This window comes from Sciurus vulgaris (assembly GCF_902686455.1).
Source record: "Sciurus vulgaris genome assembly, chromosome: 5".
NCBI lineage: Eukaryota > Metazoa > Chordata > Mammalia > Rodentia > Sciuridae > Sciurus > Sciurus vulgaris.
In genome coordinates this window covers 23,821,753-23,846,294 of record NC_136465.1, presented here as the reverse complement: position 1 = coordinate 23,846,294, position 24,542 = coordinate 23,821,753, and the positions used below count along the sequence as shown (strand labels likewise).

General features: G+C 35.3%; 1 protein-coding gene and 1 pseudogene across 2 annotated transcripts in view; both read left to right on the top strand.

The window, feature by feature from the left end:
• NEK1 (NIMA related kinase 1) overlaps positions 1 to 4,691 on the top strand; it is a 240,752-nt gene extending 236,061 nt beyond the window's left edge. The window contains 1 exon segment of the mRNA XM_079142970.1: positions 3,484 to 4,691. Within this exon segment, the coding sequence (XP_078999096.1) occupies positions 3,484 to 3,497 (14 nt within the window). The 3' untranslated portion in view covers positions 3,498 to 4,691.
• Positions 4,692 to 18,088: 13,397 nt separating this feature from the next.
• Positions 18,089 to 19,143, top strand: LOC306662819 (ribosome production factor 2 homolog; annotated as a pseudogene). The gene is made up of 3 exons (XR_013766647.1): positions 18,089 to 18,248; positions 18,311 to 18,547; positions 18,618 to 19,143. The product of XR_013766647.1 is annotated as a ribosome production factor 2 homolog (transcript).
• The last annotated feature ends 5,399 nt before the right edge of the window (positions 19,144 to 24,542 follow it).

Sequence of the window (24,542 nt, the reverse complement as noted above, 5' to 3'; positions counted from 1 at the left end):
GTTTGTACTAATATGTTAAAATATATTCTGTTATGTAAACTAAAAAGAACAAATAAGAAAACAGATGATTTAAAGTAAAAAAAAGAAGAAGAAGAAACAGCAGCAGCAATATCAGATCTTCTCTAGCACACAAATGCAAAGAAAACCAGAACCCTGGTGTTCTGTATCACAGGACCTGGCATAATTTCTTTAGCCTGGGGATGGGGGAAGTAAAATTACAAAAACCAAATGGCTACCTTTAAATACACACACACCCTGGCAACCTTTTTAAAAAAATCTTAGTATAGACCATAAAATGTTATAACATACCTATGTAGCCACTAAGTAAACTGGTGTAAAATGTATATTGCAGGGCTGGGGTTGTGGCTCAGGGGCAGAGTGCTTACCAAGCATGTGTGAGGCACTCGGTTCAATTCTCAGCACCACATATAAATAAATAAGATAAAGGTCCATTGGCAGCTAAAAAAATATTTTTAAAAATGTATATTGCATTATATGAATAAGTAAACTTGCTCTTTTGCATGTTAATTATCAGAAAGTTAATTGTTATACCAACTTATTTTCTCATTGGAGGTGTTAAGACCCCATATCTAGCTGCTTAGAGATCGTTGTCTTTTAGTTCATATTTAGGCAATAAGGATAAAACAATGTCACCTACATGTGGTGCCTACACAATTTTATTCTCTTGTGTTGGGTGTGTAGGTAGGGAGAGAAGGGAGGAGGTGGCAAAATCTTATCCAGCTCACTCAAAAGTGGTATCAAGTCATTAAGGAATATAGTAAAAAGAAGGTTGTCCAAATACATTTCTCTTTTATTTCTCTGGAAATTACCGGAGTTCTGAGAAAACAGCTTCATATTTAATTCCCCTGATCCTGTTACAGTGCAGGTTTGGTAAGCATCAATAACTGTTGCTATTGATAGAGCTAATAAAATTTGTAAACTGTTTAAAATATTTCCTAGTAAGCTCCTTCACAAGGGGAGGAGTATAACCGTGGCCAGTGGTAGAGTGACCGGGAGCATAAGTCCTTACACTGAGTATTAGCATTAGCATCCTAAGCTTACAGATTTTATTTTATTTTTTTATTTTTATTTTTTGGTATTAGGGATTGAATCTAGGGGCTTTTAAGCACTGAGCCACATCCCCAGCCCTTCCATTTTTTTATTTTGAGACAAGGTCTCACTAAGTTGCTGAGGCTGTCTGGCTTTGAACTAGTGATCCTCCTGCCTCAGTCTCCCAAGCTGTTGAGATTAGACCTGCACCACCATATCTGGTGCAAGCTTATAGATTCTTAAAAGGAAACACATACCTTCTCTCCACATTCATTTTGGATGGAACACTATGCTGTGTTTATGTAATGAAATCCTATACAGCAGTTAAAATTATTAAATCAGATTTCCAGCTTTCCATAAGAATATACCCATAAACACAATAAGTTGAATAAGTAACATGTGATACCATTTATATAATGCTTTAAAACAATTTTATTTACTTGTGAATGTATTTAATAAAAATGAAAGATATGAGAAGGAAGAATATACACTAATTTCAGGATACTGAAAGTGCTCCTGGGGAAGAAGAGAAGGCAATAAGGTTAGAAAATGGTACTCTCTGTTTCTCCTTAAATAGCCTAAACTAAGAGAGTCAAAGATAACTTATTAATTCTAGGTACCAAGTATATGTGTTTTGATTAATTTTCTGATGATTCTAAATGTTTTATAATTGTAAAAGTGGGTAAACTATACAGAGTGGTAAAAAACATTAGAAAATTTTTAAATGTATATAACTTGCATAAAACAATGATCCAGCCATTGGAAGAAATATAATGATGGCAGGGTAGGTCTTCCTAGGGAGAAGACATTAGAGTTGAATTTTCAAAGAGGAATGAAAATTTGACATGAATTCAGTATTAGTACTTATACATACAGGGATATAAAATGTTGTAGGGGAACTGTAAGCAATTCAATGTTACTAAAGAGTAAATTATGGGGGCAATTGGGGAAGATGGAGACTAAATGTTAAGACTAGAGTGGTGAAAAGCTTTGCAGTCCTCCTTAAGTAGTATGGATTCGGGCTGGAGTCGTAGCTCAGTGGAAGAGCGGTTGCCTGGCATGTGTGATGCCCTGGGTTTGATCCTCGGCACCACATAAAAATAAATAAAATAAAGGTCCATCAACAACTAAAAAAAAATTAAAAAAAAAAAAGAAAGAAAGAAGTATGGATTCATTCTATTCTGAGGCAGTAAGGAGCTAGCAAAGGGTTTTAAGCTATGCAGTGATATGACATGACACTTGAACTTTAATGAATATCACTCTTTCCAGAATGTAAGAGATAATGCTTGTTTTGAAAGATTACATTAAGAAATCTGTTTAATTCATTCAATCTTGCTTTAGAGAATAAAGAAAAGTCGAAGATAACCAAAACACATATGAATATGAATGGTCATTATGCCATATTCATAAAATAATATTATGCGGACATAAAAATCGATGTGGAATATATCCATAATTTATTTATTTATTTTCTGGTACTGGGTACAACACTTACCACTGAGCTATATCCCCAGCCCTTTTTTGTTTTTCAAGACAGGGTCTCACTTAAGTTGCCACAGCTAGCCTCAAACTTCCTATCCTCCTGCCTCAGCCCTGTGAATAGCTGGAATTACAGGCATTTGCCACTGTGTATGGCTCATTGACTTATTCTTTTACAATACTTTATTCATTTTATTCAAATTTTTTATGTATAACTAATTAAAACAAAAAAATTTTTAATTTTATCATGTGGAAAAGTTAAAAGAACTTTATAATGATTATCTGTATGCCCACCGCCTAGATTCTACCATTAACACTTTTATAATCTTTATCATTTTGCTTGCACTTATTTATCTATCTTTCCACGAATTATATATTGTAAGTACAAAAACTCATGTCTCAAAACTACATTTTGGTATGATTTTTTAAAAAGACATTTGTAAGGCTGGGGATATAGCTCAGTTGGTAGAGTGCTTGCCTTGCAAGCACAAGGCCCTGGGTTCAATCCCCAGCACCACAAAAAAAAAAAAAAAAAGAGTGAGAGACATTTGTGTAAAGCAATATCCTAGGAAAGCAATCTTGGAAAATTTATGTATAGTTCTTAACATTGATTGTCTTTTCTCTGATGATTTTTGCTTCCCCACTTTGTTCTCTGATATATTGTTTCAATATTTTACAGTGAGTATGTGCTATTACAATACAAATTACATTTAAAATGCATTAAGGGCTGGGTATGTGGTACAGCACTTGCCTAGCACATCAGACCCTGCATTCAGTCCCCAGGACTGCAAAAAAAAAAAAAAAAAAAAAAAGAAGAAGAAGAAAAACCTGCATTAAATCTCTTCTTTTAGTGTGCAAAAGAATGAATGTGGGAATTTGTTGATATTGTTGTACTGAGTAGACACAGCTTGATTTTAAATGAAGTGGATTAATTGTTTTTCCTTTTTTCTATAGATAATGATGAATAATCCTCAGGACATTCTTCAATCTTCAAGTGTATCAAAGCATTTGAATTTGGCTCAGCAGAATAACAAGCTTCAGTGGGAAATACAAAGGTTATTTATAAGAAATACCAGTTTTAAGATGGGCATGCTTAGTGCATGAAAAAGACAGAGAAACATGCAATTTTTCAGTTAAGATCCTAGCATTATATATTTTGTTTTGTTTTGTTTGAATTCTGTAGTCAAAATCTATAGAATGTATACTTGATTAAATCATCCAGCCAAAGCAAGGATCTAGAACTGGACTTGGTGGTTTTTAAGATTTACCATGCAGTAAGAACTTTGACTTTCAGCAAATGTCTTTAAATTGAAAAATTTCCAATGTCACAAAAGACCTACCTGAGGTTTTTTGTTTAAGTATTTAAGCATGACCTTTCTTTCTGTTTAAGGCTTGTTTTCATCCTGACCAGCAATGCTGCATTAAGTAACTTGTCAAGGGCTCTATTTAAATCTTTACATTTTCAAGTGATATTTTTAGCCTTGAAGTTGATATTCTTAAGCCATTTTTCAACCATTGTGTCTCCTGAACTAGCTCAGTGGAAACAGTCCTAGAAATCACTGAAAAGCTTGATTATGAAAAAATAGTAAAATTATATTTCCTGATATTTAAAAAGTTGGTTAATTACTTTTGTTTCTCTTTAGGGACTAGAAGCAGGAATATTATTTCTAAAAACAAGACTATGAATGACCTAGCATATATTATAAAGTTGCCCTTTGGTTTTTAACTTCTTCCATGCATGTACTTCAATAGCAATAAGAGATGAAAAAAAGGAGAAAGGAATCTTTTTTTTTTAACATTGTGATTGTTTTGGTAACTAGTATGGGGAACTTTTTGCCTCTTTACTTCTTTACATTGTGAGAGGAGTTAGGTCATTAAGATTAAGGTCACATGGCTTCAGGTACAATATGCCAAGTATTACATCATGGTATTAGTGATGGCTACAGTCCAGACGTTTTTAGTAATAGAAGCAGAACTTCTGAACCACTGAGTACAAAGCAGCCCAATTGGCATGATCTATAATTCAAAAAATAAAATCTTATCTTGCAGCACTCATACTATGTCAAATTTATTATGTATATTATTTCTAACATCCAAAAGTAAACAGTTAATTTTTGTATGTTTATTTTATATTACTATTAAATTTTTATTATCTACCTGAAGTATACTGTTGATTGTCTTTTGTTAGTATTCTCAATAAGATGCTTTTACACAGAGCTGAGAATAATTATTTGGTTTCATACCTGATAATTCCCACGCACACACTTTTTTTTAATGCAAGAATATTTGAATTCTGCACTTTAATTCTCTATAGTCCTGAAAGGTGGGAATGGTTTTGGGGGGAGGATTATTTGTTAATTCTTAAACTATTCCAACTACTAGAAAAGCAAATAGTGGTTTAACAATAGAAAAAGCTCTTGTACCCATATTTCAAAAGATGTCATACTTACAGGAATAGGAATGACAAGTGGGATTTGTTTCCTCTGTAGTCAGTTGGTAGTGAGTGACTGTGGAGTGTTGTTATGGAAAGGTTGTGTCAGTGGGCAACAGTATTATTGTTGAGGAAAGTCTATTATAGGTATTATTGTAAGCTGTGGAAACATTTTAGATTCATAGAATATTAGAGCTAATAAAGGGTTATGAGGATAATTGTATTATCTCCATTTAGCAGGCAAGGACATTGAGGTATAACATGAAATTAAGTCACTCACATTAAGGTCAGACACACGTCAGTTTCCCTGAGTGGGAGAGCACAGGACCAGGATCTGCACAGGCTTTAGATACTGGACATACTGTAAAACAGCTATGCCTGTGTTTAAAAAATGATCAACAAACTTGAAAATATTGTAGGGAAAGAAAAACTGAAGAATGATAGAACCAGGAGAGACTGATCATAAAAAGCCAGAGGTTTCCCCAAAACAGTAATACAAAGTTAGAGCTTAGTTAGAGTTGAAGCAGCCAGAATCCACAGAGTACATTTACCAAGATAGATCATGTTTTGAGCCTAAAAAATGTACTAAGAAATTTTAAATCATTCAAGTCATGCAAAGTATGTTTTCTGACCATGATGAAGTTTAAAAATCCCCAAGTATGTGAAAATCAAATATATTTCTAAAGGAGTTATGCATCAAATGAATAATCACACCAAAATTAGAAAATATTTTGAAATGAGTTAAAATATGATTCAAATTTATGAGATGTGTCTAAAGCAGAGATCAGTGAAATTTCTTACATTAAACACAATATTATAAAAAATTTCAAAAACGTGGGCTTCTATCTTAAAATGTGAAAGAAAACACAATCGAAATAGATAAAAAAGAGGAGATGATGTTTTTAAGTCACAAGAACCAATAAAGCGTGAGTTAGACAAGCCAAGAGCTTGTTCTTTCAGATCATCAATAAAACAGACAACTGTCCAACGTGACTGAAAAATACTTAAGAGACGGGGCTGTGGCGCACACCTATAATCCCAGCTACTTGGGAGACTGAGGCAGGAGGATCACACGTTCAAGAACAACCTTAGCAACTCAGGTAGAACCTACCTCAAAATAAGATAAAAAAAAAAGGACTGGGATATAGCTTAGTTGTAGAGTGCTTGCCTAGCATGTGCAAGACCCTGGATTTACTCCCCAGTACCACAGGGAGAGTAGGGAGGACAGACATAAGACATAATTAGAAACATCAGGAATGGGAGAGAGTTCGTCACTACAGATCTGAGAGACAGTAAATGGGTAATAAGAAAATGTGAATAATTTATGCCAATATATTTGAAAGTCTAGTTAAAGTGTATTTTTTCTAAGCCAAAAACTACCTGTGATCAGCTACCATAACAAAGATCATAGACTGAGTAACTGAACCATAAAAATCCATTTTCTCATTGTTCTAGTGGGTAGAATCTAACATTAACTTTCTGGCTGATTTGATTTCCATGGAGGATTCTCTTCCTGGCTTGTAGATGGCCACCTTCTCACTGCATGGTGCGTGGGAGGAGAGGTACGCTTTCTGCTGTCTCTCATAATGACACTGATCCTGTAGGATCAGGACCCCACTCTTAAGATGTCATTTAACTTTGATTACTTCCTTAGAAGCCCCTTCTCTCCCAGAGAGCCAAACTGGGGGATGAAAGCTTCAACATGAATCTGGGGGGAGCTTACCCAAAAGATAGAAAATCTGAATAGCCTTATATCAAACTATGAAATAGAAGTTTAAAGTCTTCTAACAAAGGTATCTTTGGGCCCAGATGGCTTCAATGATGAATTGTACTGAGTGATTTTGAAAGAAATAGTACCAATTTTATACAAGCTGTTCCAAAATATAGGACTGCAGGGAACATTTTCCCTCCATTCTGAGAGCATGACCTTATCTATTCCCAAACTCAGGAAAAAAAGGGGGATTATAATTCAAGAGAACTATAGACTCATCCAACCTCATGAACATTGATGAAAAAATTCTTAACAAAATTTTAGCAAGTTGAACCCAAAAATACATAAAAAGAACAATGCATGATAACCAAGTAGAATATATACCAGGAATGCAAGATTGGTTTAACATTCAAAAAAATCATTATAATTCATTATATTAGATTAAAAAAGAAAAAGCCCATGATCCTCTCTATTGGTGCAGAAAAAAAATTTTTTGATCCAATATCCATTTCCCATAAAAATCTCTGCAGACTGGGAATAGAAAGGAAACACATCAATCTGACAAAGGTCACCTAAAAAGCAAACAAACCTACATCTGGCATGCTTAATGACAAAAACAAAGTTTTCTCCCCAAACCGAAAAAGAACAAGGATATCTGCTTACACCACTTACATTACACTTTGTACCAGAGATTCTAGCCTTTGCAGTAATGCAAAAAAAGAAAAATAATAATAACATCAGTGCAAACAGATTGAAAAGAAAGAAAAACTTCACAAAGGACATAGTAGTCATAACATGTAGAAAATGCTAAGGAATCTACACAAATGCTGCAAGAACAAAAACATTAACATGATTGCAGGATACAAAGTCAGTGTGAAGCATTGATTTCTGTATTCAAGAATAAAACAAAATTTGAAGATATCATTTATAATAGCATCAAAAATACAAAAAAGGCATAAATTTGAAAAATTTGTGTAGAACTTGTACACTGAAGATTATAAGATATTGGTGAGAGTAATTAAAGAAAACTTACATGGGCATATATATATATATACCCTGTTTGTGAACCAAGATACAATGTTATTTACAAGAAAACATAGGTGAAATCTTGGTAATCTGAGGTTTGGGAAAAGTTCCCTAATCATGGGTTAAAAAGGTCAAACTACAAAAGAAAAAAAAATTGACTTCATCAAAATTACAAACTTTTCAAAAAATACTATTTAAAAAATAAAGAAGTCAAGCCACAGACTAGGTGATGTTTGTAAAATATGACAAAAATCTTACATATAATATATAAACAACACATATAACTCAACAATAAGACAACCCAGTTTGAAAATGGACAAAATATTTGGAAACATACTTAAGAAGACGAATGAATGTCAAGCTCATGGAAAGATACTCACTACAATAGTCGAAAACAGTAGTCCTTCCTTGTTATGACTTGGATATTAAATGTCCCCCCAAGGCCCATTTGCTAATGATTTAGTCAGCAGTCTGTGGCACTATTGGGAGTTGGTGGACTCAGTGGAAGGAAGTTGGGGATTGAGGGCATGCCCTTGAAGGTACGGGGACCACAGCCCCTTCCCTTTCTCTCTCTCTTTGCTTTCTGCCCATCATGCACTCCCTGCCATGATGTATGAACTCAACTGGAGGCCCAAAAGCAATAGAGCCAACAGACCATGGACTGAAACCTCTGAAAATGTCAGCCAAAGTATGTGTGTATGTGTGTGTGTGTGTGTGTGTAAATATATATATAATCCTTCTATATTGTCTCAGGTGTTCTGTCACAAGACCCCCCAAGGGATACCTGAAACCACAGATCGTACTGAACACTAGTTTTTCCTATAATACTTACCTATGATAAAATTTAGTTTATAAATTAGACATAATAACTAATAAGAAAATAACAATATAATAAAAGTTATATGAATGTGTTTTCTCTTATTACACTATTCTCACACCTATTCTTGTGGTGATATGAAATGATACAATGGTTATGTGATGAGGTAAAGCAAAGCAAAACATTCATTGCAACAGCATGAATAGTAGCAATAGTAGCATTTTTGACAGTATGTCAGAAGGATCATCTGCTTCTGGTGACCCTGGCTCCTTGAGCCATGATGAAGTCAATGGTGGGATGTTAGTAGTAGATGTCAACTGGGTTCCTCAGTAGTTGAAGCTTTTTTGCCAAAAACTTTTGAAGAGCATTGTATTTAGAAGCTGTCTCTCTAACTTACCAAAGTATTGCTGAAGAAATCCTTGGGTGTTCAGATGCTACATTCTGTCCAGGGATAATATTTCATAATTTTGTCCTTTAATGTTTATACAATTCAAAACACTTGGGCATCTTCAACAGGACTCCTAAAGCAAAAGAAGTAAATCAAGAATCAATAAATTGGACAGTATCCAACTAAAAAGCTTCTTCACAGCAAAGGAAACAATCAAGAATGTGAAGAGAGAACCTACAGAATGGTAGAAAATCTTTGCCACCTGCACCTCAGATAGAGCATTAATCTCCAGGATATATAGAGAATTCAAAGAACTTAACACCAAACAAACAAGTAACCCAATCAATAAATGGGCTAAGGAACTGAACAGATACTTCACAGAAAAAGAAATGCAATCAGTCAACAAATATATAGAAAAATGTTCAACAGCTCTAGTGGTTAGAGAAATGGAAACTGAAACTACACTGAGATTTCACCTCACTCCGGTCAGAATGGCAACAATCAAGAATCCAAGTAACAATAAACGTTGGTGAGGATGTGGGGAAAAGGGTACACTCATACATCGCTGGTGGGACTGCAAATTGGTGCAACCACTCTGGAAAGCAGTGTGGAGATTCCTCAAAAAACTAGGAATGCAACCATCATTTGACCTGGTTATCCACTCCTCGGTTTATACCCACAGGACTTAAAATCAGCATACTACAGTGACCAGCCATATCAATGTTTATAGTAGCTCAACTCAAAATAGCTAAGCTATGGAACCGACGTAGGTGCCCTTCAATGGAGATATATATATATATATATATATCTCACGTGTGTGTGTGTGTGTGTACACAATGGAACATTACTCAGCCATAAATATCCTGTGTCCTTCCAGCGGACATTCACAGTATCTGGTTTTAGTTGGTTCACTGCAGCTTTGATGAATGTTGTTGCATCAGCAATGGTGAATCATTTCCAGCACTGCATCATGTCTGGTGTAGGTTCTGCACCAATTGCTTATACAGTGTGATCAAGTCCCAAGTGGATGTATGTGACCTTGACTAACAATAATGCCACGGTCAAGGGACTGAAGCATTGAGGTTGTATTTGGAGGTAAAATTACAACTTCAACATTTTAATTTTCATATCAAACAAATTCAGAATGACCAGGCACATTATCTGTTACTAATAGGACTTTAAACTCCAATCCCTCCTTGTCAAAGTATTATTTCATTCTGGGATGAAGCACTGGTGAAACCATTCCATAAACAAGGTGGTTGTCACCCATGCTTTCTGGTTATGTTGCCAGAACATCATGAGGAGGCAATTTCTGGTTTGTTTGGTTTCTTTTTTTTTTTTTTTTTTTTTTTTTTTTTTTTTTTTTTGAGCACGTGCATTCTTCACTTTATAAACTCTGCCTGCCTTTATCTTGTGCCCTGCAGCATTGTCACATGGCTCCAGAGTTAATCTGCCTTTCCATGATTTCTGCTCTGGTACCTTCTTTCCACTTATGAAGTAGGTTCTATTGGGCATCTTCTTCCAGAACAGCCTACTGTCATAGCTGAAGACTTGTTTGGGATGATATCCTTTCCCCTTAACCAACTTCTTCCATGCTGCCAGAAATATGGCAGCAGCTTCTTCATCAGCAGATGCAGCCTTTCCAGTTTTTGCAGGGTAAAAAATTATTTTTAAAAAAATTCTTATTTTTTAATCCACACATAATTGTTGATATTTATGGGGTGCTGTGGTGAGAATATTCAAAATCTTCTCTTATAGTATTATAGTCATCTTACTGTATTAAAGAACAATAGAACTTATTTCCCCTACATAACTGAAATTTTGTGCCTGTTAACCAGACTCACTCCATCCACTCTCCCAATTCCCCTTTCCACCCGATGGTAAGCTCTCCAATTATTTTTATGTTTTAGGCCAAACCTATGACAGAATCTGTGAAACCATCCTTCACTTGCGTAGCAAATGGCTTACTGTCATGCATTTCAGAGGATCCTTTGCTTAAGTCTTCATATAGTCTCAATACTTTCTGGCACAAACCATTCTGTCTATCAGGATGCATATTGTGTTTCTTCCACCCAAAATTTAATGCCTCTTCCTTCTTAACTATGCATTATGTTCACAATATTGAATTTCCTTTTCTTCTTCACAATTTCACAGAAGATTCATTCTTCCTACAAACCTTAGCAACTAGCAGAGTATTTTTTTTTTCCTTATTAAGTCAAGACCTTTCACTTTTTCACTTAAAGGAAGCACTTTATGGCTTCCCTTTGGCATATCCAAGTTGTCAGCATCACTACTTCTGTGACTTGGGATCTTTATAAAGTAAAATAAAGGTTACTTGAACACATGGGCTGCATACAGCAAGAGTCAATCTGGTGACTATTTAGTGACTAATGGGTGGGTTGTATATACAGTGTGGACACATTGGACAAAGGGATGACTCACATCCCAGGGAGGACAGAGTAGGACCCAGCAGATGCATGAGACTTCATCGTGCTACTCAGGTATGCAATTAGAAACTTATGAATTGTTTATTTTTGGAATTTTCCATTTAATATCTTCAGACGTCATTTAAGCATGGGTAACTGAAGCTGTGAATCACAAAACCATGAACAAATGGAGACAACTGTATTCATTAGGAAATACAAATTACATTAGATATGATAATCTATAAAGTGACTAAAATGAAAGGCTATTGAGAATGTGGTATAACAGAAGCTCTCCTACACTGCTGGTGGAAATGAAAACTGATATAACCACTTTGGAAAAACACTTTGGCAATTTCCTAAAAAGTTTAATGTACACTATGCATACATCCCTCTTATATCTTTCCTAGGTATTTACTAGATAAGAATGAAAACATGTCCACATGAAGACTTACACATAAATGTTCATATCATGTTTATTCATAATAAACCAAATAACTGGAAATAACCCATATGTTCATCAACTGGAGAATAGATAAATCGTGGTACATCCATAAAATGGAATACTACTCAACAACAAACAAGAATGAGCAATTGATACATTATGTTTCAGTACAAAAATGTTCTATGTGAAAGTAGAAACAACTGTAGAATTGAACCAAACCTTTCATTTGACATTAGAAAAAACTAATCTATAGTAATAGAAAATAGACTAGTGATTGCCTAGAACTAAGTGGGAGAGGATGTTAAATAAGTGAGAAGAAAGAAAATGGAATTTATTTAGTTACACAAGAGTTTACCTTTGCCAAAATTTATTAAACTATACACTTAGAATTGTTCATTCCTTTGTCTGCAAATGGTATGTTTAGCTATTGAGATAGCATAGAATTCCAAAAGGTTAATTTTTCTACTACTCTTGTCATTACCTTCTTTCTAAAATGAAATCCACCACATTAATAGGGATATTTAAGCTTATAGGGATTAGCAAAAGAATGTTTGAAATATAAAAGGTATTAAAAGGATGGCATTGAGAAATAAGACTCATTATTGACACTGGGTATTAGGCCTATACATACAATAGGCACTAGATAAATGCCTTCTTTCAATATTTAAATAAAATGGCTTGGGTCCTCATTCCAGATGCTATGGAAAACTCAGCATGTGCCTTCTGGGATTTCTGGGGATATACATTTCTTCTGACCAACTCTTCCATTTAATTTCCTGTTTCGATCTATCTCAAATCTGTCATCACTTTTTCTGTGATTGCCTTCTTCCTCTCCTTGTTATTCTCAATATTTTTTTCACAAACAGAGAGGCAACATGTATCCCATTTGTTTACAATAAAATAAAAAAAAATATTTTTTTCTTCTTTCTTGGTAAAATATTCTGTGTAAAACCATTGTGTTAATACAGACTGTCAAAGTTCAAGAGAATAAACATCTTCAAGAGGGTACACATGTAACCTTAGGAAACAGGTTGCCTTAGTATTCTCTTGCTTGACATGAGCTAAGAACAATAGATGGTTCTATATTCACAGGTCACACTGGTGGAATGTGTAGTTCTGCTTGTTTAATTCATTTGAAGTTGGCTATAACTCTATTCTGGTCTGAAGTCACAAATACCAGATATATTCATATTAACGAGAAAACACAAGTGTTTGTATCAATCTATGTTTTCAAAATTATGAATTATCTGAAAATTATGAAATATATGTAAGTCATTTTTGAGACAGTGTCTCATTGTATTGTCCTGGCCTCCAACTTCTATCTCAGTCTCCTGAGAGCTAGGATAACAGGTGCACACCACTGTGGCTAGTTGCTTGTCATGCCATCATATATTGGGAGCACTGGAGCAGATGATTTGCCTCTTTAATTCTCGAACCTACAACAGATAAAGATAAATTGTGCCCTAAGAACTGTACTTAACAGGTTATACTCATGACCTCATCCATACCTGACTTTGATGGTGAAATTATTTTGACGGTGAGAATATGGATTTAGAGACTGATGCTAGAATGGGATGTGACTTTTGAGGACCTTGAAATAGAGGTAAGTGTATTTTAACGTGGGATGGTTGTAAGTCATTGAGAGTCCGAGGAAAGACTTATCGTAGACTGACTTCCATGATCCTCATCTTTGTATAATCCTTTCATCCCTTGAGTGTGGGTGGAACCGATGATATGAAGAAATGGCACTCTTATGATCATGTTACATTCCATAGAAAAATGGAGATTATCCAAGAGGAATCTGCTCTAACCACTTAAGCCTTTTAAAAAGAGAGAATTCTCTTTGGTCACAGAAGAAGAAATCAGGCTCCAAATGTGAGAAGAATTCAGTGTGCTTGAAGCCGGAGAGAGCCTGGTGATGAGGATTTGGGGTGGCCTTTGAGAAACTACAAGGGCCCCCGGCTGACAGCCAGTAATACAGGAACAGCAGTCCTAACAACTACAAATCGCCCCTCCCTGCCAACAACCCGAGTGAGCTTGGAAGTTCATTCTTTCCAGAGCTTCCAGAGAAGAGACCATGTGGGCCAAAAATGGTTTCAGCCTAGAAAAACCCTAAGCGGAGAACTCAGCCGTGCATTGCCAGACTTCTCACCTACTGAACTATGAGATAATAAGTGGATCGTGTTTTAAGGTGCTACATTGTGGTGATTTGTTATGTAGCAACAGAAAACTAATACACTATTATTTTGTATTTATTTCTCCTTGCAGTTATATTCATTTTCCTTTTATGTTTTTGAAGTTCTATTATTAGGTACATAAACATTTGAGAATCATTATATCCTTTTGATAAATTAATCCCTTTTTCATTACAAAATGACCCTTATTATCCCTAATATTTTTTGCTCTGATGTCTATTTTGTCTGATGTTAATAAAGCCATGCCAGTTTTCCTTCAGTTAGTGTAACTATGGATTATTTTCCATCCTTTTAATTTTAGCACAAAAGCAACCCTAGATAATAAGTGAACAAATGAACACAACTTTTTTCAACAAAATTTTACTTACAAAAGACAGTGGGCTGACTTTGGCCCCCTGCCTTTTTTTCTCCATATGATACCAATTAGTTGAAATTTGTTGAGGTGCATTCTTTCCTAAAATGATGTCCATTATGCAGAAGTGGGATGCAGGGTCTACATAGCCATTAGTAACATTTCAATTTAGTGTTATTCAATTGTTATTATCTATTGATTTTTATTGATTTTCTATCAATTACTGAAAAAGATGTATTAAAATGTCTCACTATGACTATGGATTTATATGCATTTTTTCTTGTACTTTTGTCCAATTTTTACTTTACATATTTCGATGCAGTATTATTAGGTGTATAACATTCTTATAAATTAAACTTTCGTGATAATAATTTTCTTTTGAGAACTATAATGCAGAAAGCATATTTAGAAATCAAAGAGCATTAGTTAACTGTAAGAGACAAGGCATTCCTAGAGTTAATTCTCTCAGCAGTTTGTCTACTTGGTGTGTTAGAACTGGTTTATTCCAGTGAGAGCTGACTGTTAAATATTCAGGACTTTAATGGGATAATTGTTAAATCATTGACAAGCTAAACATTGTAAGAGAAGTTACATAATAGAATTTGGCAAATGTTACAAATCAAGGCTTTTTTATGTTTTCCTGAAAACCAATTTACTCAGTCTGATGTACTCTTCATTTAATTGTTTCCTTCCATTTAATAGTTTCTCTTTTTAGTAAATTTGTTATTGAAATATAAACATAACTACAGAAAAATATCCAAGCATAATTGTTCAGCTCAGTTGCTTTTCAAAAAGAATATACTCATTGTTATGGTTTAGATATGAGGTGTCTGTCCCCTAAAACTCATGTGTGTGACAATGCAAGAAAGTTGAGAGCAGAAAGGATTGGGTTAGGAGGGGTTTAAGCTAATCAGTTCATTAACCACCCCCCCACACACAGGAAATAACTGGGTGATAACTGTAGGCAGGTAGGGTGTGGCTGGAGGAGGTGGGTCACTGGGGGCGAGGCTTCATGGTATGCATCTTGTCCCTCTGTCTCCTGAGCTGCTTTCCTCCACTGAGATGTTCTGCCTCACTTCAGGCCCAGAGCAATGGAGCCTACTGTCTATGAATTAAGACTTGTGAAACCATGACATCCAAATAAACTTTTCCTCCACTAAAATTGTTCCTGTCAGGTCTTTTGGTCACAGTGGTGAAAAAAGCTGACTAAAATACTGAAGCAGCCAGCACATGGGTAAAGACGGAGATCACCACAGCATCCAGAAATCTTTCTCTACCACATCCTTCAAGGAAAACTACTATCTTTTCTTTGAACACCATAGTTTTGTTTCAAAATATATATACTCAGAATTATATGGTCTGAAATTTTTGTGTTTGACTCCCTTTTGCCTGAAATTGTGTTTTTTGAGATCTGTTGATGTTGTTGTATTTAGTGTAGATTGTTTACTTGATTCATTCTCATTGGAAAAGATTCTACTATGTGTTCACTGTACTGTTGACAGTTTATTTCCAGTTTTTTAATATTTTTAATACAGCTGTGGTAAGTGTTCAACATATTTTTTAGTGAACATATACACGAGTTTCTGTTGAGTGTATAGTTAGAGAAGTTAGAGATGAATATTTTTGTTTTTGTTTTTGTTTTTGAACTCAAGATTGAACCCAGGGACACTTTATCACTGAGCCACATTCTTTTCTTTTTTTTTTTAATTTTGAGACAGGGTCTTGCTAAATTGCTGAGGCTGGCCTCAAACTTTCAATCCTCTTGCCTCAGCCTCCCAAGTTGTTGGGGTTATAGATGTGCACCACCACACCCAAGCTAGAAATGAAATTTTTGTCTTAAGATATGCATATGTTCCATTTGTGAACAGTTTTCAAAAGTGGTTGTACCAAATTCACACTTGCTACAATACTGAATAATTGTTCCAGTTGCTTTATATTCTCATCACTACTTGGTTGAAATTAGTTTTTAATTTTAATTAGTTATTATTTTCTTTAATAATACAGTTTCTACTTCTGTTTCGAATATATTTGCAAGTGGAAAGATATACATGAACTGAAGGCAGTTTGTGTATAAGACTCCAGAAAAAATGTACAATTATTAGTAGTTGTATAATACTAACAATTTGTGCCTGCTTTTATGTAAATTAACAAGATGATTATTATTATATTTTATAATACAGGAAATTAATCCTCAGAGTATGTGTGATATGCATAAGACTGAGGCAAATCTAGGCTCAAACATAAATCTTCTGAGAGGACACCTGTGGACTTTCCATTTCCTCTCCAATTATTCATATGGGACTACAGGACTATCGGATGTGCTAGAAGTGCAGACAACCTTGAGTCTGTTATCTGACCTTTTACTGGTGGTGAAATGGAATTATGTACATACAAATATTTTGAGTATAAAAGTTGATTTGTCAAAGATTTTAAATCCTCAGAAACATCTCCCTATTTTTTTAATCTAATGAAAGAGTCACAAGTCTACCTATACTAAGTTAATAGACATCTATAGGTATATTCAATAATCATAGGAAGAATTCTGATAGAAAATTAAGTTTGGAATTATTTTTTTTTTTAAACTCGACACAATTTTTATTTTTTTAAGTACTATTTTTTGTATGTGGTGCTGATGAGGGAACCCAGTGTCTCACACGTGCTCGGCAAGCACTCCACCACTCAGCCACAACCCCAGTCCTCCACACAATTTTTTTAAAAAATATTTTTGGTTCTTTTAAGATACACATGACAATAGAATATATTTTGAATATTATACATACATGGAGTATAACTTATTAGGATCCCATTCTTGTGGTTGTACATGGTGTGGAGTTTCACTGGTTGTGTATTCTTGTATGAACACAGGAAAGTTACATCCAATACATTCTATTCCCATCTCCCCTCCCTTCCCTTCATTCCACTTTGTCTAATCCATTGAATTTCTGTTCTTCCCTTTTCATGCCATATTGCGTGTTAGCATCCACATATCAGAGAGAATATTCAGTCTGCGTTCTTTATGATTGGTTTATTTCACTTAGCACAGTAGTCTCCAGATCCATCCATTTACTGAAAAATGCCATAATTTCGTTCTTCATTATATCTGAGTGATATTCCATTGTGTATATGTACCACATTTTCTTCATCCATTCGTCTGTTGAAGTGTACCTAGTTATTGTGAACTGAGCTGCTATAAACATTGATGTGGTTGTGTCACTGTAGTATGCTGATTTTAAGTCTTTTGGGTATATGCCGAGGAGTGGGATATCTGGGTCAGATGGTGGTTCCATTCCAAGTTTTCTGAGGAATCTCCATTCTGCTTTCCAGAGTGGTTATACCAATTTGCAGTCCCACCAGCAATGTATGAGTGGACATATTTCCCTACATCCTTGCAAACATTTATTGTTACTTGTATTCTTGATAATTGCCATTCTGACTGGTAAAATGCCACAAAATTTATAAAACAAATTTTTAAAAATTTTTGTGTGCTATGTCCCTTTACAAATTGGGTCATGTTCAGTACACAAAAATACTCAAAAAATTGTAATGTGTAACCCAAGTCCTACCCTTTGGAGCTTCATTTCCAAATGAAGTAGGGTCAAGAAGGAATAATCAAATAAATACAAATATATATTATAATGATTTCAGGTATCTGTAATCTGATTAACAAGAGTAATAAAAAATAATGCATAAGAGTTAATGAAGCGGGGTGCATGCACCCATCTGGCTTAACCGGGGGTTTCCACTTTTGACCAGTTTGGGGCTGTGGTAGCCATGGACACTTTGGATCGAGTTATGTAAAAAACCCAAAACGAAAAGGGCCAAGAGATTCCTTGAGAAGAGGGGACCAAAGCTCAGTGTAAATATTAAAAATGCCATGCTGATTAAAGGGGGAAATGCAAATGCAACAGTGACACAAGTACTTAAAGATGTGGGAAACATTTGGATAAGAAGAATCTTCAAGACTTTGGGTACTTCAGAAGGTCTATTTCACTGTATGCACTGAAAAAACCGTATGGCGCTCTATATGAAAAGAAAAATATTACAAGACCATTTGAGGATAAGACATCACTGGAATTCTTTTCAAAGAAGTCAGATTGTTCTTTATTCATGTTTGGCTCCCATAACAAGAAGCGGCCAAATAATCTAGTAATAGGTCGCATGTATGACTACCATGTGCTGGATATGATTGAATTAGGTATTGAGAAGTTTGTGTCTCTCAAAGATATTAAGGTCTCATGAAGTTGCTGGCCTTGAACTTGAAATCTTTCTGCCTCAGCCACCCTTGTAGCTGGGATTGCAGAATAGTCAATGTCCCAAGGGAACAAAACCCATGTTAATATTTGCTGGTGATGCTTTTGATGCAACTGAAGACTATAGAAGACTAAAAAGTCTTCTTATTGACTTTTCCGAGGCCCCACAGTATCAAATATTCACCTGGCTGGATTAGAGTATGTTTTGCATTTCACTGTACTGAAGGGGAAGATTTACTTTCGAAGCTATAAGTTGCTGTTAAAGAAATCTAGTTGCAGAACACCACGGATTGAATTGGAAGAGATGGGGCCTTCATTGGATCTGGTCGTGAGGAGGACACACCTGGCATCAGATGACCTTTATAAATTATCTGTGAAAATGCCAAAAGCCCTTAAGCCAAAGAAGAAGAAAAATAGCTCCCATGATACTTTGGTACAACTTATGGAAGGATTCATATGCAGAAACAAGACCTAAGCAAACTACAAACTAGGAAAACGAAGGGGTTAAGAAAGCGATCTGGAGGAAGGATAACTGAAGATCAAGAGAAAAAATCAAAGAAAATGAAAAGAAATTAGTGGAACTTAGCCAGCCCCTGCAGTTTTATTCTGATCTCTTTTTTTAAAATTTATTTTTATTGTAAACAAATGGGATACATGTTGTTTCAGTTTGTACATGGAGTAACAGCATACCATTTGCATATTCATATATTTACATAGAGTAATGATGTTTGATTCATTCCGTTATTTTTTTCCTTCCTCCCCACCCCTCCCACCTCTCTTTTCCCTCTATATAGTCCCTCCTTCCTCCATTCTTGTCCCCCTCCCACCCCCCATTAAGTGTCATCATCCGCTTATCAGTGAGATCATTCCTCTTTTGGATTTTTGAGATTGGCTTATCTCACTTAACATGATATTCTCCAGTTTCATCCATTAGCCTGCAAATGCCATAATTTTATTATTCTTTATAGCTGAGTAATATTCCATTGTATATATATATACCACAGTTTCTTTATCCATTCATCAATTGAAGGGCATCTAGGTTGGTTCCATAGTCTGGCTATTGTGAATTGAGCAGCTATGAACGTTGATGTGGCTGTCTCTCTATAGTATGCTGATTTTAAGTCCTTTGGGTATAGGCCGAGGAGTAGGATAGCTGGGTCAAATGGTAGGTCCATTCCAAGTTTTCTAAGGAATCTCCACACTGCTTTCCAGAGTGGCTGCACTAATTTGCAGTCCCACCAGCAATGTATGAGTGTACCTTTTTCCCCACATCCTTTCCAACACCTATTGTTGCTTGTATTCTTGATAATCACCATTCTAATTGGGGTGAGATGAAATCTTAGGGTAGTTTTGATTTGCATTTCTCTTATTACTAGAGATGTTGAACATTTTTTCATATATCTGTTGATTGCTTGTACATCTTCTTCTGTGAAGTATCTGTTCATTTCCTTAGCCCATTTGTTGATTAGATTATTTGTATTCTTGGTGTAGAGTTTTTTGAGTTCTTTATAGATTCTGGAGATTAGTGCTCTATCTGAAGTATGAGTGGCAAAGACATTCTCCCACTCTGTAGGCTCTTTCTTCCCATTGCTGATAGTTTCCTTTACTGAGAGAAAGCTATTTAGTTTGAATCTGTCCCAGTTATTGATTCTTGCTTTTATTTCTTGTGCTATGGGAGTCCTGTTAAGGAAGTCTGATCCTAAGCCAACAAGGTGAAGATTTGGACCTACTTTTTCTTCTATAAGATGCAGGGTGTCTGGTCTGATTTCAAGGTCCTTGATCCACTGTGAGTTGAGTTTTGTGCAGGGTGAGAGATAGGGGTTTAGTTTCATTCTGTTGCATATGGATTTCCAGTTTTCCCAGCACCATTTGTTGAAGAGGCTATCTTTTCTCCATTGCATATTTTTGCCCCCTTTGTCTAGTATGAGAAAATTGTATTTATTTGGGTTTGTGTCCGTGTCCTCTATTCTGTACCATTGATCTACCTGTCTATTTTGGTGCCAATACCATGCCGTTTTTGTTACTATTGCTTTGTAGTATAGTTGAAGTTCTGGTATTGCGATACCCCGTTTCATTCTTCCTGCTAAGGATTGCTTTAGCTATTCTGGGTTTCTTATTCTTCCAGATGAATTTCATGATTGCTTGCTCTATTTCTGTGAGGTACATCATTGGGATTTTAATTGGAATTGCATTGAATCTGTATAGCACTTTTGGTAGTATGGTCATTTTGACAATATTAATTCTGCCTATCCAAGAAGATGGGAGATCTTTCCATCTTCTAAGGTCTTTCTTAATTTCTTTCTTTAATGTTTTGTAGTTTTCATTGTAGAGATCTTTTACCTCTTTGGTTAGATTGATACCCAAGTATTTTATTTTTTTTGAGGCTATTGCAAATGGAGTTGTTTTCCTCATTTCCCTTTCAGCTGTTTCATCGCTTCCGCATAAAAATGCTATAGATTTATGCGTGTTGATTTTATAGCCTCCTATTTTGCTGAATTCATTGATGAGGTCTAGAAGTTTTCTGGAGGAGGTTTTTGGATCCTCTAAATATAGAATCATGTCATTCGCAAATAGTGGCAGCTTAAGTTCCTCTTTTCCTATTCATATCCCTTTAATTTCTTTAGTCTGCCTAATTGCTCTGGCTAGAGTTTTGAGGACAATGTTGAATAGAAGTGGTGAAAGAGGACATCCCTGTCTTGTTCCCGTTTTTAAAGGGAATGGTTTCAGTTTTTCTCCATTAAGAATGATGTTGGCCATGGGCTTATTATAAATAGCCTTTACAATGTTCAGGTATGTTCCTGCTATCCCTATTTTTTCTAGTGTTTTCAGCATGAAGGGGTGTTGTATATTGTCAAATGCTTTTTATGCGTCAATTGAAATAACCATATGATTCTTATCCTTAAGTCTATTGACATGATGGATTACATTTATTGATTTATGAATGTTGAACCATCCTTGCATTCCAGGAATGAACCCCAATTGATCGTGATGCACAATTTTCTTAATGTGTTTTTGGATACGGTTTGTCAATATTTTGTTAAGGATCTTTGCATCTATATTCATCAAGGATATTCGTCTAAAATTTTCTTTCCTTGTTGTGTCTTTTCCTGGTTTGGGTATGAGGGTGATATTAGCTTCATAGAATGAGTTCGGTAGGGTACCCTCCTTTTCTATTTCCTGGAATACTTTGAGAAGTATTGGAATGAGTTCTTCTTTGAAGGTCTTGTAGAACTTGGCTGAGAATCTGTCTGGTCCTGGGCTTTTCTTGGATGGTAGATTTTTAATGGCTTCTTCTATTTCATTGCTTGATATTGATCTGTTTAAATCGTGTATATCCTCCTGGTTCAGTTTGGGAGGAGCATATGTCTCTAGAAATTTGTCAATGTCTTCGGTACTTTCTATTTTGTTGGAATACAGATTTTCAAAGTAGCTTCTCATTATGTTCTGTATCTCAGTGGTGTCTGTCGTGATATTTCCTTTTGCATCATGTATTTTAGTAATTTGAGTCTTCTCTCTCCTTCTCTTTGTTAGTGTGGCTAAGGGTTTATCTATTTTGTTTACTTTCTCAAAGAACCAACTTTTTGTTATGTCAATTTTTTGAATAGTTTCTTTTGTTTCAATTTCATTGATTTCAGCTCTGATTTTAATTATTTCCTGTCTTCTACTTTTGCTGCTTTTCTGTTCTTCTTTTTCTAGGGCTTTGAGCTGTAATGTTAGGTCATTTAATTGTTGACTTTTCATTCTTTTCTGGAATGTGCTCCATGCAATGAATTTTCCTCTTAGTACCACTTTCATAGTGTCCCAGAGATTTTGATATGTTGTGTCATCTTTCTCATTGACCTCTAAGAATTTTTTAATCTCCTCCCTGATGTTTTTTTGTTATCCATGTTTCATTCAATAGCATATTATTTAGTCTCCAAGTGTTGGAGTAATTTCCTTTTTTTATTTTGTCATTGATTTCTACTCTCAGTCCATTATGATCTGATAGAACACAAGGCACTATCTCTATTTTTTTGCATTTCCTAAGGGCTGCTTTGTGGCATAACACATGGTCTATTTTCTAGAAGGTTCCATGTGCTGCTGAGAAGAAAGTGTATCCGCTCGTTGATGGATGGAATGTTCTATATATGTCTATTAAGTCTAGGTTATTGATTGTGTTATTGAGTTCTATGGTTTCTTTGGTTGGATTTTGTTTGGAAGATCTATCTAGTGGTGACGGCGGTGCGTTAAAGTCGTCCAGAATTATTGTGTTGTAGTCTATGTGATTCTTGAAATTGAGAAGGATTTGTTTGATGTACAGGGATGCACCATTGTTTGGGGCATAAATTTTTACTATCGTTATGTCTTCCTGATTTATGGTTCCCTTAAGCAGTATGCAATGTCCTTCTTTATCCCTTCTGACTAACTTTGGCTTGAAGTCCACTTTATCTGATATAAGGATGGAAACCCCCCTTTTTTACTGAGTCCATGTGCGTGGTAGGTTTTTTCCCATCCTTTCACCTTTAGTCTGTGGATGTCTTTTTCTATGAGATGAGTCTCTTGCAGGCAGCATATTGTTGGGTCTTTCTTTTTAATCCATTCTGCCAGTCTATGTCTTTTGATTGAGGAGTTTAGGCCATTAACCTTCAGGGTTATTATTGAGAATATTATTGAGAAATTATTTGTATTCCCAGTCATTTGGCTTATTTTTGGTTTTTAAGTTGGCTTGGTTTCTCCTTTGAGTGCTTTTTCTCTAAGGTAGTTCCTCCCTTTGCTGACCTACATTGTTGTTTTTCATTTTCTTCTCATGGAATATTTTGTTGAGAACATTCTGTAGTGTAGGCTTTCTGTTTGTAAATTCTTTTAACTTTTGTTTATCATGGAAGGATTTTATTTCATCTTCAAATCTGAAGGTTAGTTTTGCTGGCTATAGGATTCTTGGTTGGCAACCATGTTCTTTCAGAGCTTGAAATATGTTGGTCCAGGCCCTTCTAGCTTTTAGAGTCTGGGTTGAGAAGTCGACTGCTATCTGTATTGATCTCCCCCTATAAGTAATCTGATGCTTTTCTCTCGCGGCCTTCAAAATCCTATCTTTATTTTGAATGTTAGGCATTTTCATTATAATGTGCCTTGGTGTGGATCTGTTGTGATTCTGTGCATTTGGTGTTCTGTAAGCCTCTTGTATTTGATTTTCCATTTCATTCTTCAGGCTTGGGAAATTTTCTGATATTATTTCATTGAATAGGTTGTTCATTCCTTTGGTTTGTATCTCTGTGCCTTCCTCAATCCCAATAATTCTTAAATTTGGTCTTTTCATGATGTCCCATAGTTCTTGGAGATTCTGTTCATGATTTCTTACCATCTTCTCTGTTTGGGTGACTTTATATTCAAGATTAAATATTTTGTCTTCATTGTCTGAGGTTCTGTCTTCCAAGTGGTCTAGTCTGTTGGTGATGCTTTCCATTGAGTTTTTTATTTGGTTTATTGTCTCCTTCATTTCAAGGATTTCCGTTTGGTTTTTTTTTTTTTTTTTTTTTTTTTTTTTTTTGAGAATCTCTATCTCTTTGTTGAAATGATGTTTTGCTTCCTGCAGGTGCTCTTTCAGCTTATTGGTATTATCATTCATTGCCTGCATTTGCTCTCTTAAGTCATCCTTTGCTTCATGAATCATCTTAATCATGTATAATGTGAAGTCCTTTTCTGACATTTCTTCTAACATACTGTCATTGGATTCTATTACTATAGAATCTAGATTTGTTTGGGTCATTTTCTTCCCTTGTTTTTTCATGTTGTTCATGTATCTTCCCCTCTAGCAGTGCAGATCTGGGGTATTGCAGATTTCCCCCATAGGCTTATAGTGGCCCTATCGGTTCCCAAAACCCTTTCTTTAAGGGGAGATCAATATTAGCAGTGCCCAAATCAGACACTATGCAATCCTAGACCAAATAGCCCCTATGGGGACAATAACAAAATTGTCATAATAAACAAAATGAGTT